General features: G+C 46.7%; 1 protein-coding gene across 1 annotated transcript; it reads right to left on the bottom strand.

Annotated features, from left to right (window-relative positions):
- Positions 1 to 10,548: 10,548 nt before the first annotated feature.
- Positions 10,549 to 16,437, bottom strand: Gdf3 (growth differentiation factor 3). The gene is made up of 2 exons (XM_057793030.1): positions 16,176 to 16,437; positions 10,549 to 11,378 (listed from the first exon to the last, which is right to left on the bottom strand). Exons 1-2 carry the CDS (start codon positions 16,435 to 16,437, stop codon positions 10,549 to 10,551), a joined length of 1,092 nt encoding a protein of 363 aa, XP_057649013.1.
- Positions 16,438 to 16,686: the final 249 nt, after the last annotated feature.

Genomic DNA, 16,686 nt, shown 5'->3' with positions numbered 1-16,686 from the left:
AGGAAGGTATCACAAATGTCCCTCCTAGGTTGTAAAATATCGTAGGAAGATGGAACTTATCAAGGGGCTGTTAAAGAAAAGTTACTTCCTCCTGGTCAAAAGAATGAATGAAATCTGGGGACTGGAGAGGTGGTTCAGCGGATAAGAGCACTGGATGTTCTTCCAGAGGACCTGGGTTCAATTCCCAGCACCCACATGGCAGCTCACAACTGTCTATAACTTCAAGATTTGACACCCTCACACAGAAAAACATACAGATACAATGCCAATGTACATAAAATAAAAATAAATAAATTACTTTAAATATAATTTTAAAAAATGGTCTTCAAGGCCAGGCGGTAGTCGCACATGCCTTTAATCCCAGCACTTGGGAGGCAGAGACAGGTGGATCTCTGTGAGTTCCAGGCCAGCCTGGTCTACAAAGTGAGTTCTGGAACAACTAGGACTGTTACACAGAAAAACCCTGTCTCAGAAAATAAAAATAAATGGCCTTCAAGGTCTTTCTGAATCCTATTTATTTATTTATTCATTTAGGTTTTTTTTTTTTTTTTTAGGAACGGAGTCTCTATGTAGTTCTGGCTGTCCTGTAACTCACTATGTAGATCAGGCTAGGCTCAAACTCACAGAGATCCTCCTGCCTCTGCCTCCAAGTACTGGGATTAAAGGTGTGCGCCACCATAGCCAGCTTCTAAATCCCTTTGAAATTAGTGTATTAGTGAGACTAAGAGCTCACAACAGGGAGCCCTGACTCTCCGGTAACATTCTCATTCTCTCCAGGTATGCCCCTGCCATGCAGCTGCTCACAGGCTCCACCTGCCTGCTTTCTAAGTTAGGAAGCAGGCCTAGAGAGGGTCCAGTGCCTAAGAGCACTTGGTTACCCTTCCAGAGGACCTGGGTTCAGCTTCCAGTACCTACCAGGCCAGCAATAACCATGTGTGACTTTATTTCCAGGGGGATGCAATACCCTTTCCTGACCTCTGTGAGCACCAGGCACACATGTGAGGGCCAGCGTAGGTCAAGATAGGGTTTCTCTGTGTAGCCCTGGCTACCCTGGAACTCATTCTGTAGGCCAGACTAGTCTTGAACTCAGAGATTTGCCTGTTCTGCCTCCCAAGTACTGATATTAAAGGCATGCACCACCACTGCCTGGCAACATATGTATTTTTTTTTAAGAAATAAACAAAAAAATGAGGTTGGGGATGTAGCTCAGTGGTTGAGCACTTGTCTAGCAAGTGCAAGGACCTGGGTTTGGTCCTCAGCAACGAAAACAAAAGAAAAAAACCAAAACCAAGGTAACTGGCACACAGCCTTTGCCGGGTGTTGGCTGCACACACCTTTAATGCCAGGACTTCGGAGGCAGAGGAAGGAGGATCTCAGTAAATTCGAGGCCAGCCTGGTCTACAAAAGAGAGTTCTAGGACAGCCAAGACTTTACACAGAGAAACCCTGTCTCGAAAAACCAAAAATAAATAAATAAACAAAAAATTAATTCAGAACATCTTATCCATATCTCTCTACCTGGCAGCTGCTGAGGTCTCTAGTTTGCCTAGGGTGTAGATTTTCTCTTAAAACTAATAAAATTATCAAGTTTACTGTTTGTATTTTTTTTTTTAGTTCTTTTATCTATGAGACTGATGTAAAAGGGACCCTTATCTTTCCAGTAACTCCACTGAGTACCATCCACAGTGCTTTCTTGGAGACGATGTAAAGCCCCCTTTTATTTAGTCTCTACACAGGCCGTCTTCCACGGTGGAAGGGCCACAACTCATAATGTTCATTGTCTTTCTCCTTGAAGCTCAGGACGCACAGGAAACATCAAATTCCGGCCAATGCTCCTGTCTCAACCTTCAGTGGTGGAATAACTGGTGTGACCCCTAAACCTGAGGGACATTTTTTTTTCACTGATGCTTAGGCATTGTAAATAATGTCCCAAGTATCATCCTTATGCCTCAGTCTCTAGATAATAACTTCCTTAGGATAAAGTTCTAGAGAGGGAGCTACAATGCGGTGACTCGTTTTAAAGATAGAATTTCATTTACCCCAGGCTGGTGTCCCATTCATTCTATAGCCATGGTGCCCTAGAACTTCTGATCCTCCACCTCTGGAGTGCTGGCATTACAGCTGTGTGCCTCACACCTGGATCATGTGGTCTTGGAGATGGAACCCAGGTCTTCCTGCGTGTTAGGCAAGCATACTATCAATGGAGCTATATCCCCGACTATTAAGACATATGTTAGCCAGGGCCTAAGCGACAGCTTTTGGCTGGGCATAGTAGACAACAGTCCTGGCCGGCCTACCTGCCTTTAGGTCCTTCAGCTGTTATGGCCAGCTGAACCCAGAAAGCAAAGGTCTTTCTGGCACCAGAGAATCAGTCTTGAATACCTTTTCCTTGAGAGACATCTCCATTAGAAATCCAGGTATATTCACTATCTTGGTCATATCTGAGATCTGCTCTAGTTCCCAGGCTAAAGCAGATTGGTTGGTGGTTCTTAAACAAAGTGTGTTTTATTGGATATTTTATTGATGAGTATAATAAGGCAAAGAAGATGATGTAATGCTTCAACAGCAGCAAAATGACATCTCTCAGGATTCCTACTGCATTGCTCATCCTTTAAACTTCTGGAAAATACAAACTTCCCTGGCTTCAGATTTCTCCAGTGCTCCTTGGAGCTTCACCCATGCTTCCTGCAAACTTGGATCAGCTCCCTTTCCACTCTTTTAGGATATATATATATATATATATATATATATATATATATATTAATATATATATGTTTTATATATAGTTATATCCATAACGTATCTAGATATATTTATATGATACAACATATATGATATTATTATATATAATAATCTAATATATTAGGTTATATTATCTTATGTGTATGAGTGTTTTGCTTGCATATATGCACTATGTTTTTCCTGGTGCCCAAGGAGGTCAGAAGAGGGCATAAGGTCACCTGAAACCAAAGTTACCATGTGGTTGCTGGGAATAGAGCCCAGGTCCTCTACAAGAGGTGCTCTAACCACTGAGCAAATCCTTCAGCCCCCACCTCTGCTTCTGTAATGTCAAGGGACTGGGTATGTAGCTTAGTAGGTAGAACACTTGCATGGCAAGCCCAAAGCCCTGGCTTTGACCCCTAGCATACTGTGTCCCAAACAAACAAAAACCCAGAATTTCAAACTCAGGAAATAGGTTGTTTCCGTCTAGGACAATATGGTCCAACAATCTGTGTACAAGCTTATGCCAGCTTAGGTGGGGCCTGCACTCCAGGGTCGGATGCTCCCCACCGCAGGAATGTGCCTGGTGACGTCGGTGGCACCAGGAGCAGGTGTATGTGGGGGCTTACACAGTCACAGCCTCGCAGAAACAGACAGCTTTAATAGAAGACACAGGTTCAGCTGTTTCCAAAGGACAATCCTCAGGAAACGACCAGGGAGTCAAACTCAGCTTTCCTAGTCAGCTGATGCCTAAAACCTCAAATCCCACCAGCTCACCCTCCTTTCTGGGGAGCTGTTGATTGCAAGTTCCAGGACACCCGCCCCTTCCCATGCCTGTATCGAGTCCACTCTCTCCTTCTCTTCTCACTTAGACCCTGGACCTGCAAGAGTTCCAGTAGTCACCCTTACACAGCAGCTCATGATTACTAAATGATCGTTATTTCTCTGGGACTCTTTGGACAATTAACCCTTAAAGAGCCGAAAGTTATTAATACTTTTTGATTTTGAAAAACTCTAAGAAACGGGTAAATCAGGCATGGTGGTGCACGTCTTTAATCTCAGCCCTAGGGAGGCAGAGTGTCAGGAACAAGAAGGTGGGCTGTGGTAGCGCATGCCTTAATCCCAGCACTCAGAAAGCAGAGGCAGGTGAATCTTTGTGAGTTCGAGACCAGCCTGGTCTACAAGAGTGAGTTCCAGGACAGCTAGGACTGTTACACAGAGAAACCCTGTGTCAAAAAAACAGAGAGAGAGAGAGAGAAAGAGAGAGAGAGAGAGAGAGAGAGAGAGAGAGAGAGAGAGAGAGAGAGAGGAAGACAGGTATGTAAAGTTGGTCAAACAAAAACTGTTTTATTATGCTGAGGGTCATCAGACAAGGCCCACACTAACTTCCTAAGTCTGTCTCCCCAAGGCTGCCCACCTGTGTGCTGTATCTCATCTAGTCAGGTCTAGTCTCTGACAGAAGCCTCCGCTTTGACGCTCAGGACCCTGAGGAGACTCTCTAGCTGAAGGGCAGATCCAAGTGGCGTCTCTCCAGTGTCTCCAGTGGAAGGTGCACAGAGCAATGCACTGCTCTTGGTCGCTGCTCACCCACTGGCTAGTGGGCGTCATGGATGGGGTGCAGGTTGTGTGTCTGGTTATCGTGACTAAGTGACATCACTGGGTCATCAGATGCAGTGTTGGGCGTAGTGGGGTTCCTGACCAAGCTACTTCTACATATCTAAAAGACATTGTTAAACTATACTCATCACACGGAGGCAGGTGGATCTCTGTGAGTCGGAGGCCAGCCTGGTCTACATAGTGAGTTCCGGGACATCCAGGGCTATGTGATTTCTCTGGGTTCTTTCTCCGAATGAGAAATTGTACTGGAATGGGGCAAAGGTAAAAGCTAGGGACGGCAAATCTTTGTCCACAAAGAATTATATCTGGGCTTAAGGATATCGCTCAGTTGGTAGACTGTCTGCCGTGAAGCCCTCTGGGTGCTGTCTACAGCACCAGATAAACTGGAAATACTGTCGAACACCTAGAGTCTCAGTGCTCAGGAGATGGAGGGAAAAGGATTCTAAATTCGAGATCACCCTTAGCTATATATCAATAGCAGCTTCAAAGCCAGTCTGGAGTAAATGAAATCCTGCCTCAAAAACAAAGCAAGGGCCATCACTATGGCTCAGCAGGGAAAGGCACTTGCGACCTTGCCTGATGACTTGAGTGCTGTCCCCACGACCCACTTTGATGGAGGAAGGTCATTGGTTAAATAATAAAGAAACTGCCTAGGCCCATTTATAGGCCAGCCCTTAGGTGGGTGGAGTAAACAGACAGGATGCTGGGAGAAAGAAGCCGAGTAAGGAGTCGCCATGATTCTCCCACTCCAGACAGACGCAGGTTAAGATCTTTCCTGGTAAGCCAGCTTGTGGTACTACACAGAATATTAGAAATGGGTTAGATCAATATGTAAGAGCTAGCCAATAAGAGGCTGGAACTAATGGGCCAGGCAGTGATTAAAAGAATACAGTTTCCGTGTAATTATTTCGGGGCATAAGCTAGCCATGTGGGCGGCTGGGTGCCGGGGACGCAACCCCGCCGCTCTTATTACAACACCACTTGTTAGGAGACTGACTCTTAAAGGTTGTCCTCTGACTTAACACACCCGTGCACACACAGAATAAAGCTCTGATTGTGTGCAGTGCTCTACCTGCATGCGAGCCTGCCCACCAGCAGAGGGCACCAGATCTCAGTACAGATGTTTGTGACCACCATGTGGGTGTTGGGACTTGAACTCAGGACCTCTGGAACAGGAGCCAGTGCTCTTACCCGCTGAGCCATCTCTCCAGCAACGCTCAATCTTAAGTAAAAGGGAAAAGGAGTGCGGCAGCTTGAAGTGCCGAGGACCAGGGTGATGGAGGAGAAAGAGCATGGAAAGATTACAGAGACAAGATTTGGGTGCAGGAATTGAACCCAGGACTTCATGCAGGCTCCACATCATTGAGTTACAAGCCAGGTCCCAAACAGGATTCACCCTGAAGCAAATCTGAATGATAAGCCCCTGTAGTGGGGTATCCACCAGAGAAGACTGCTCAGACATGGATTTAAACCAATAGAAGTCTCTATTATCCAGCTGTGGATGATACTGGGTGTTCAGGAACCCAGTGTAGGCCTGAGCCTTTCTCGGGGTGAGCTTTTAAGCACAAAACTATCTTCTGGATTGACACACTGCAGTTAACAAGAACAGTTATCCAGAAAAGAACTGCAAAAGCCAAAAAAGCAAGGTCAGTACATTAGAAACGTTCCCAGAACTGTGGACTTGGATGGATTAGGTCTTTGCTTTAGTTTTGGCTGGTGGTGCTGTCTGTGTGTTAAGTTTTACAGCCTGGATGGCACTTCCATCATGAGATCAGTTGTGCTAAGGTCTGGGGGCCTGTTATGACATCCCCTGGCATCTAGGATGGAAAGGATAATGGAGCTGTTGAGACGTCCTGGCTGGTCAGAGAGGGAGGATGGGGCAATCCGGCCAAACCCAGCAGAACATTTGCCGAGTCAGACACAAGATAGCAGTTCTGCCAGATAATGCAGCCAAACTCCTGCCCAGTGCTCTGAACGTCAACGTGGGGAAATTCAGCATCGCTGAGATCCTGTGGGAGTTACAATAGCTTAGGACACCAGCTACGTGGAGTGATGGTGGGGAACCCTGGCCAATGGAGTCAAGGAGAGAATCTTGTCACGTGTAATATTTCACCTCATTTCTGTCTCCTCCCCACCCACAAAACAATAAAAATAATGATGAAATCAACAGAACACAGACCTGACAGAGACAGCTGTTGCTAGCTGACTCACCAAGGTCCGACCTTTACGGACACACACTCCAGTTTCTCTGCGCGGAAGTGAAGCATCCATGTGTGCTTGATAACAGAGGAAGTGCTCAACACTGTCTTAAGTAGAGACTAAAATGACCAGGAAGGAAAGGCTCAGGCAGGAATGGTGGTGCAAGCCTGTAATTCCAGCAACGGGGTGCGGAGGCAAAGGCCAAGGTCACCCTTGGGCTTCGTGGTGAGTGTAAAGTCAGCCTGGGCTATGTGAGACCCTGTATCAAAAAATAATAAGAAGAAAGAAAGAAAGAAAGAAAGAAAGAAAGAAAGAAAGAAAGAAAGAAAGAAAGAAAGAAAGAAAGACAGACGGTGGTGGCGCACACCTTTAACCCCAACACTCCGGAGGCAGTGGCAGGGATCTTTGTGAGTTCGTGTTCAACCTGGTTTACAAGAGCTAGTTCCAGCCTGTCTCGAAAAACCAAAAAAAAAAAAAAAAAAAAAGAGCTAGTTCCAGGACAGGTTCCAAAGCTACAGAGAAACCCTGTCTTGAAAAAACAAAAAAATGAAGGAAGGAAGGAAGGAAGGAAGGAAGGAAGGAAGGAAGGAAGGAAGGATAAAACTCTTGATTTGTTTTTTTTTTTTTGGTTTTTCGAGACAGGGTTTCTCTGTGGCTTTGGAGCCTGTCCTGGAACTAGCTATGTAGACCAGGCTGGTCTCGAACTCACAGAGATCCGCCTGCCTCTGCCTCCCAAGAGCTGGGATTAAAGGCGTGCGCCACCACCGCCCGGCTAGGATAAAACTCTTGAACAATCACTAATGTCCCAGTATTTATGTGCTATTTCTTATTTAAGAATAGAAATAGGAGCCGGGCGGTGGTGGCGCACGCCTTTAATCTCAGCACTAGGGAGGCAGAGACAGGTGGATCTCTGGGAGTTCGAGGCCAGCCTGGTCTACAAGAGCTAGTTCCAGGACAGGCTCCAAAGCTACAGAGAAACCCTGTCTCGAAAAACCAAAAATAAAACAAAACAAAAAAGACTGTGGGTGGGGGATGGGGGAGTAGGTGGATGCGCGTGCACGCGCGCGCACACACACACACATCTCTTGTGTGGAGCCCTGAAGAGGGTATAGGATCCCTCAGAGCCAGGGTTAGAGTATTTGCAGGATACCAAGCTTGTTACATGGGTGATGGGATCTGAACTCTGGTCCTCAGGATTTAGCTGCAGTCACTCCTGACTACTGAGCCATCTCTCCACCCTGCCTTTTAACAGTTTTATTGAAAGGTGTCCTCATTTACCTTACTGTTGCTGTGACAAACACTCCAGCCATGGCAACTTGGGGAAGAGTTTATTTCATCTTACAATTCCAGGGGACAACTCCTCACTGAGCAAAGTCAGAGCAGGAACTCAAGGGAGGAACCTGCAAGCAGAAGCTGAAGCAGAAACCGGGCGTTGGTGGCGCACGCCTTTAATCCCAGCACTCGGGAGGCAGAGGCAGGCGGATCTCTGTGAATTCGAGGCCAGCCTGGTCTACAAAGGGAGTTCCAGGACAGGTTCCAAAGCTACAGAGAAACCCTGTCTCGAAAAAACCAAAAAAAAAAAAAAAGAAGCTGAAGCAGAGGCCACAGAGGAATGAATGGGGCTGACTGGTTTGTTCAATCTTTTTTTTTAGTTTTAGTTTTGCGTGTGTGTTTGTGGTGTTTGTGTGTGCATGGGTTTATGGTATGTGTGTGTACTTGTGGTATTTGTGTATTGTTTGTATGTATGTACGTATTTGTAGTGTGTTTGTGGTATTTGTGTGTGTATGTATGTGTTTGTGGTATTTGTGTATGTGTTTGTGTGTATATACGTAATTTTGATCAACTAAAAAAAAATTAGCCCAGTTCTTAGGACATAATGCAATAATAATAAGTGAGCCCTGGTGGCACATGTCTGTTTGAATCCCAGCACAAATGCAAACAAACAAACAAGTGAGCTTTCCCTGGTGCGCAAGTCTGTCACCCCTGCACTCACACACCGAAGGCAGGGGTAGGAGGATCACCCTAACTTTGAAGCCAGTCTAGTTTTCATATCTGAGTTCCACTCAGCCAGCACTACACGGGAAGACCCTGTATCAAGAAAGTGGGCAGCACTCAGGAGGTAGAGAGGCAGGGGGATCTCAAGTGAGTTCGAGGCTAGCCTGGTCTACAAGGTTCCAGCACAGTCAGAGCTACAAAGGGAAACCCCCTGGGGGAGGGGGGCCAGGGGACCACACCAGCAGGGTGTGGTGGCACATGTCTTTAATTTCAGCACCAGGGAGGCAGAGGTGGGGTGGAGCCCTTGTGAGTTGGAGATCGGCACAGTCCTATAGAGAGATCCTGTCTCAAAACAAAACCCAAAACAACAAAAATCAAAGCCAAGGGTGATCTGAATCTGCAGTACTAGCTTTCCAGCGCCTAAGATATCAAGGGTTCGAGGTCAGTAGATTATATACAATACTGTCTCAAAACCCAAAACCCCAAAAGAGGACTGAAGCTCGACTCAGTCCTCTGGCATGACCATGCCTGTGGCATGGTCCCCAGGGCCACACAAACACAAGCCAGGGATGGTGGCACATGCCCATAGCTTCAACATGCTTAGACAGGACTGTTAAAAAGTTCAAGGTCGTCCTTACTAGGGCTACCTCGGGTAGTTTTAAGTTAACCTTGGATAAATAAGACTCTTGTCTCAAAAAAGATAGGGAAAGAAATTCTAAAGCCAGGCATGGAGGGTCAGGTCTATAAATCCAGCAGTCCAGAAGCTTGGAGGCCAGTTTAGACTACAGAGTGAGACACTCTCCAGAAGACCAAAACCAAGGACCTCTGGGTGTGGTGGAACACACGGGCAATCCAGCATGGGAGAGGTGGACGCTGGAGGGTCATAAGTTCAAGATTATCCTCGACTCTGAAGGGTCTTGAGGAATGCCTGGACTCCATGATTCTCTGTCTCAAGACAACAAAATACAGTAGAAGTCCATGATTCTGCTCATGAGGAGAGCAAGTAATCTCAGTTCTACGATCACAGGAGAGATCTGGGCCTAAAGAAAAGGCTCAGCAGTTAAGAACACTTGCTGAGTTCCACTTTCAGACCCCAGAATCCACATGGCCACTCCTGATCACCCGTAACCGCCAGGAATCTGATGCCCTCTTCTGGCTACCAGAGGCTCCTACATGTGCACAGTGCACTTAGATTCACACAAGCTCACACTCATAAATAAAAATGAAAAAATATTTTTAAAAATCATTTGAGCCGGACGGTGGTGGCGCATGCCTTTAATCCCAGCACTCGGGAGGAAGAGGCAGGCGGGTCTCTGTGAGTTCGAGACCAGCCTGGTCTACAAGAGCTAGTTCCAGGACAGGCTCCAAAACCACAGAGAAACCCTGTCTCGAAAAAAACCAAAAAAAATTTAAAATAAAAAAAAAAATTAAAAAAAAAATAAAAGAAATAAAAATCATTTGAGTTTTTCTACATTATAGTTTCTCAAGACAATTTCAAATTTTTACATATACATGGTGCACGCCTTTAATCACAGCACTAAGGAAGCAGAGGCAGCAGATCTCTGTTGAGTTACAGGACAGCCTGACCCACACCCTGGTAACTTTCTGTTAGCTTGAGGCCAACCCAGTCTACATAGTAAGTTCAGGGTAAGCAGTAGGTAAATATTGAGACCTTGACTTAAAAAGAAAATGTATTTGGTCCTGAAGGCACACAGCTGTAATCCCAGCACTCAGGAGGTAGAGGCAGGAGAATTGCTGAGTTCAAAGCCAGCAAAGGATACACAGTAAGACCTGGAACAAAAGTCTAGCATGTTCAACAAAAGTCTAGCATGTTATGTGTATGAACATGTTAGAGCTCAAAATAGCTAAGATTACCAGGGCTCCACGGTACTAACACAAATACGCGTATTTATGGGGCTGTTAAACGTGATGATGGACGTGTCATATTCAAAAGGTCATAGGCCAGAATGGAAGTTTTATTAAAGGAATTACCCGAAGACCATTCCTTCCTCTTCCTCTACCCACACCCACATTCATCAACTACCATGTCTTCATAATGTCGGAGAATGACGTTCTCATTGTCATCTTGATAGAGCATGGAAATGGGGGACAGCTTGGTGGGGATACAGATCGCCTTGGGGACCTTGGGGTCAACCGCATGCATCAATGCCTGCATGAAAGCATAGTTGGAGCTATTCAAATACGTGGCCATCGAGAAGGGACAATCTCCATGACAGTAATTTGCCATGAACCCCTTGGGGGCAATGACCCATTTGTGCCAACCCAAGTCCTGGAAGCTAACGAACAGCTGGTGACGATGGCAGAGATTCTTACAAGACCCCTTGGGGACAGGGATGGCTGCCCTCCTTTTTCTGGAAGAAGGGTGGCAATGGTCAGGGTTGAGGGTTACCACCAGCAGGGAGGCATGAAGAGAATGCCTCAGCCGGCGACAGGTGTTCTCAACCTGGAAATGTTCCCTAGAGTATCTGTCCTCTTTGGCCAGAATCTCTAAGTACAAGCCCACACTCTTCAGTCGGTTGCCGTTCCGATCCTTAACCACATCCTTCAGGTTGAAGTGCAGAGAACCTTGAGGCCCTGGGACAGACTGCAGCGCGAGCATTCTGCCTGGTTTAGGGTGAGGTCGCCCCCACACACCTCGCTCCTCAACCGCTGACAGCACCACCACCACTTCTGGGCCCAGGCCATAGTAGGACCTGGGCCCCAAGTCTAGAGTCAGCCGGGCCATGGTCAACTTCCCCTTCTCTTTGATAGCAGACAAGTTAAAGTAGAGGAACTTCTGTAGGCAAGAGCCATCTCCGGAGGGTTCCTGTGCCTTAAGGAAGAAACCTAGAAGCAAAAAGGAACACACGGGAATCACAATAACCCTTTGTACTTCAGACCCACCTCTGAGATAAATGTCAACTTGCGCATAAATCTGAGTTCTATTCAAACCCTCCCTTCAGGAGGAGTGCGCATAAATCTGAGTTCTATTCAAACCCTCCCTTGGCAAGATGGTTCCCCAATCTTCATTCAAGTCCAGTGTCATTCCTCAGGAGCTGGCTACCTTGTTAGATAAGATCCCATTGACCTAGAGTTCACCAATCTGGCTAGCCGGGCTTGCCAGTGAGCCCCAGGGATCTGCCTTGTCCCAGAATACTACATTACAGGTGGGTGCGTAGTACCGGACCGCTGGACTCGGTCCTTGTGCTCAGAAATAAGGTCATCTCTTCCTGGCTAAGTTATTTCCCCAGCCCCAACATTATATAACCAAGGATGACTTCGAACTTCTGATCCTCCTGCCTCCACTTTCAGTGTTCCGAGATTATAAATAAACTCTTACACACCTAGTTTATGCTGTGCAGGGGCTCAAACCTAGAACTTCACAGACACTAGGCAAGCCAAGCACTGTGCCAAGTGCTATATGCCCAGCACCCCCCACCACACACACACTTTTTGTTTTGCTTTAATACAGTCTCCTAAGTGTAGTCTCCCAGGCTGGTCTAGACTTCATGACCCTCCTGTCTCAGTCTCCAGTGTGCCAGGATTAAAGGCATTTACCACCATGCATAGTACACACACACATACACACAGAATCCTCTTACCAATGATTAAAAGGCCTAATAGATCATTATGAAAAATATAATTCAAAGGAAAACTAGTGACAATATATAAATAGGCAACTATTTGAAATATAGAAACTATACATGGTCACTATTAAAGAAATACAAATGAAGAAAGTGTGATGGCTCACCCCTATATCCCAGTTGTTAAGAGGCTGAGAAAAGGCTGGGCCATGGAAGCACGCGCCTTTTATCCCAGCACTGGGGAGGCAGAGGCAGGAAGTCTCTGTGAGTTCGAGGCCAGCCTGGTCTACAGAGTTAATTTCAGGACAGCTGCTATACAAAGAAATCCAGTATCAAGGAAAAAAAAAGATGCTGAGGCAGGAGGATTGCCTCATGTTGTAGGCTATCTTAGGCTACATAGAGAGAATCAGGCCAGCCTGAGATAAAAAGTAGAATCCTAAAGGGGTGGTGGTGGAATGTGTGTGTGTGAGTGTGTGTGTGTGTGTGTGAGTGTGTGTGTGTATATGTGTGTGTATTGTGTGAGTGTGTGTATATGTGAGTGTGTGTGTATATGTGTGTGTATGTGAGTGTATGTGAGTGTGTGTGAGTGTGTGTGTATGTGAGTGTGTGTGTATATGTGTGTGTATGTGAGTGTGTGTGTATGTGAGTGTGTGTATGTGAGTGTGTGTATATGTGTGTGTATGTGAGTGTGTGTGAGTGTGTGTGTGAGTGTGTGTATATGTGTGTATGTGAGTGTGTGTGTGTGAGTGTGTGTATGTGAGTGTGTGTGTGTGAAAATAATGTAAGTACACTTTGTTGCCGGATTAGTTTAATGGAAAGCTAAGAGGAACGCAGGCACACTCAGGGGCTCCCCAGCTCACCCTCCCTTCCAGTGAACTCAGTAACTTTACTTGTCCAAACCCTCACAGCTCTTCACCCACATAACGTGGGCAGGTAAAATGTCTGCCGCATAGTAATCGTATGAAATACTACATAGCAGTCAGAACGGAAGAACTACCAATTCCAACAGCATGGCCAAATCCCACAAACATGGAATTGAGTGAAAGAAGCCAGGCATGGGGGAAGAGAGAGATTCCACAGTCACCGACCACCCAAGAATTTGGCCTGGAAATGAAGGCTGCTCTTGGAAGTGTCTCCTCTGCCTCAGCTCACTGAGCCTAGACTGCCACTGCCTCCTAAACGCTGAGATTAAAGGCCTGTGCCACCATATTTTCTTTCTTTCTTTCTTTCTTTCTTTCTTTCTTTCTTTCTTTCTTTCTTTCTTCCTTCCTTCCTTCCTTCCTTCCTTCCTTCCTTCCTTCCTTCTTTCTTTCCTTTTCTTCTTTTTTATTTTTATTTATTTCTTACTTTTTGACAAAGCCTTATGTTTTCCTGACCAGCCTGGAACTCAAAAAAGAGCCAATCACCCCGCCTGCAGAGTGCAATGACTGTAGGGAAATACCACCACACCTAGCTTCATTCTCACGGGTTTTTGTTTGTTTGTTTGTTTGTAGACAGGGTTTCTCTGTCTAACAGCTCTGACTGTCCTAGAACTCAGCCTGTAGACCACACTAACCTCAAACTCACAGAGATCCACCTGCCTCTGCCTTCCCAGGGCTGGAAATAAAGGTGTGCACCACCACTGCCTGGCTCTCACTTTTTTTTTTATTATGTATACAATATTCTGTCTGTGTGTATGCCTGAAGGCCAGAAGAGGGCGCCAGACCTCTTTACAGATGGTTATGAGCCACCATGTGGTTGGTGGGAATTGAACTCAGGACCTTTGGAAGAGCAAGCAATGCTCTTAACCACTGAGCCATCTCTCCAGCCCCTCACTTCTTTTTTTTTTTTTTTAAATGTATACATGCACTGAATTTGAGCAAATGTCTGCAGAGGTCAAGAAGTGTCAGAGTCCCTGGAGCTGGAGTCAATGCAGACAATAGTGAGCTGCCTGATGCGGGTGCTGAGTCTGGGCCACCTTTCCAGACCCCTCGTCCTCACCATGATTTTAACTTAAGACCAACTTATGGATAAGAGTGTTCTGTCTTCATGTATGTCTGCGCACCACATACATGTGGGCCCAAGAGGCCAGACCAGGGCATTGGATCCCCTGGGACTGAAGTCACAGACAATTGAGAGCCATTATTCAGATGCTGGGAATTGAGCCAGAATCTTCTGAAAGAGCAGAGAGAGCTCTTTACTGCTGAGCCACTTCATAAAGTGTCAGCAATGCTCAGTGCCTCTTACACCTCTCGAAGCTACAGCGGGAATTCTCCCCTTCCTTTGGTTTAGAATTTCCATATCTTGTTTTGTTTCCTCTTCCAGCTCCCTCCTTGTTCCCCACACCCCGCCAGGTGACTTTGAGGCCCTTCCATCATGACAAGCCTCATTGATGGGAATTCTATCAGTTCCCTTTCAGACCAACCTTGAGTTTTACTCCATTTTAACTAATTTTGAAACAGTTTCTCTGTGTAGCGCTGGTTGTCCTAGAACTAGCTCTGTAGACCAGGCCAGCCTCAAACTCAGTTTCTCCCACCTCTGCTTCCCACAGTGCTGGGATTAAAGGTGTGCATCACCACTACTGCCCAGCTCTAAAAACCTACATTCTCAAGGCCATTCCCAGGCCAGTTCAGCTCACAGTAGGTATGCGTTAAATGAACGCGCAGCCACATCTTCCCTTCATCTGTCGTATAACTGACCACACCCTTGGTCTTCAGTGGTGGGGCACGCCTATAATCTCAGCACTTGGGAAGCTGAAGCAGGAGGATTGCTGAAGTTTGTGACCAGCCTGGACTGCACAGTAGTGTCCCAAAAACAAAGAAAGAAAAGAAAAACCAGTAACTAGGAAGGAAGCTAGCTGCGCATGTGAATGCCAAGGTGGAGACTCAGGAATGTGCTGGCTCAGCCAGCCACCTCCTATTTTGAATAAGAATCAAGTAGGGGAGTGAAGGGCGGACAGCTTTGGCCTGGAAGAATCTACTTTCAAAACAGGTGGCTAGTGTAACTCCGCAGGGGGTCAGTTTGAGAAACTGAGATGGTAGACACTCTGACTTTCATACAAAGAGTGTGATTGTGGCTCAAATTAATATCATTGGTCTGTGTTTAAAAAAAAAATCAAAAAAATTAAATTGATCGCCTTTAATGCCAGCACTGGGGAGGCAGAGGCAGGCAGATCTCTTGAGTTTAAGGCCAAGTTCTACAGAGTTCCAGAACAGCCGTGGCTACACAGAGAATCCCCCTTTATCACCCCCCCCCACACACACACACACACACAGGGTTTCTCTGTATAGTGTTGACTATCCTAGACCTCTCTCCGCAGACAAGATTGGCCTCAAACTCAGAGATATGCCTGCTTCTGTTTCCTGAATGCTGGATTTAAGGCTTTTGCCACCATCTCCAGGCTGAAAAACCCTGTCCTGAAGAAACCAAAAATAAACAAACAAACAAATAAAGACCAAGAGACTTGCTGGCTTTTAATTCCAACACTTAGTACTTGGGAAGTACTGAGCAGGTGGAGTTTGCTAAGGTCTACATAGCAAGTTCCAGGACAGTCAGAGCTACACAAACAAGACCTTGCCTCATCATTAATTAAAAGCAAGACATGCCATTTGCATCCAACGAAAGTAACACAGAGGGCTAGAAAGATGGCTGAGTGGACCAGAACTCGGTTCACAGCAACCACGCTATTGGGCGGCTCCCAACCTCCTGAAACTTCAGCTCCAGGGGATCCGACCCGCGCCGGACTCTCTGAGAGGCTTGCACAAACACATTTTTAGAGAGAGGTGAGAGAGAGAGGGAGAACGGAGATGTTGGGGGGTGGGGTCGGCCTACCTTGCATTCAGACCCCCCCCCCCCAACAGTGAGTTAAACTCTGCTAAGGGCTCAGCGGCGGTTAGAGCGGCGTGGAGAAGCCCCGGGTGACAAGAACACGCGCCTTCCCCTGGGTTGATCTTAAAACTGAGACCGATATTGAAGATCCTAGCTCAGACTCCTATCAGCCAAGGTGCCCAATCTGTCCCCTCTTTCTATCTCCACAACACCCACTTGAGATTTTTCCCTGACAAACACTAGGGTCCCTTACCCTGGTCTGGGAGAAGCCGAAGCAGGTTCCCACGGACACCCAGCTCCTTCACGTAGCATAAATCCTGCGAGGCCCCGCTGGCTTCTCGAGCCTGGAAGATCTTCCTTAAGAAGCGAGGCACAGGTTGGAACCTGCGAGGTGAAGATGTTTTCTCCAAGTCAAGAAACTGCAAAAAGTCATGTTCTTGAAACTTGGATGTCTGGCCCGGTGCCAGACACAACAAGAGGAAGCCAAGAGTCGAAAGCCTCAGGGGAGGCTGCATGGCCAACTGGGTGGTGCGGTGCAACCCCTGCGGAACTCGGCTCGGTGGTCCAGCCCCTCCCCTGCGCTTGTCAGCTTGGGAGGTAATTAGGTGTGAATTGCTCTCTTCCCACCTCCCAGGAGGCAATTGGATATGAAAAGACCAGCCATTGTGGCTACTATTCCCCCTCCCTCTCCTCTACCCATGGGGGTGGGGTGTGTGTGTGTGTGTGTGTGTGTGTGTGTGTGTGTGTGTGTGTGTGTAAAATCG

Source organism: Chionomys nivalis, chromosome 1, assembly GCF_950005125.1.
Source record: "Chionomys nivalis chromosome 1, mChiNiv1.1, whole genome shotgun sequence".
NCBI lineage: Eukaryota > Metazoa > Chordata > Mammalia > Rodentia > Cricetidae > Chionomys > Chionomys nivalis.
The sequence above is the reverse complement of the archived record's forward strand: the minus strand, read 5'-3'. Positions and strand labels throughout refer to the sequence as shown.

Bases quoted from the DNA above. Each gene is read 5' to 3' on its own strand.
- Gdf3 (XM_057793030.1), bottom strand. From the start codon at position 16,437: ATGCAGCCTCCCCTGAGGCTTTCGACTCTTGGCTTCCTCTTGTTGTGT. The intron at 11,379-16,175 runs GTAAGGGACCCT...TTTTGCTTCTAG, and splicing joins TCGGCTTCTCCCAGACCAGG to GTTTCTTCCTTAAGGCACAG.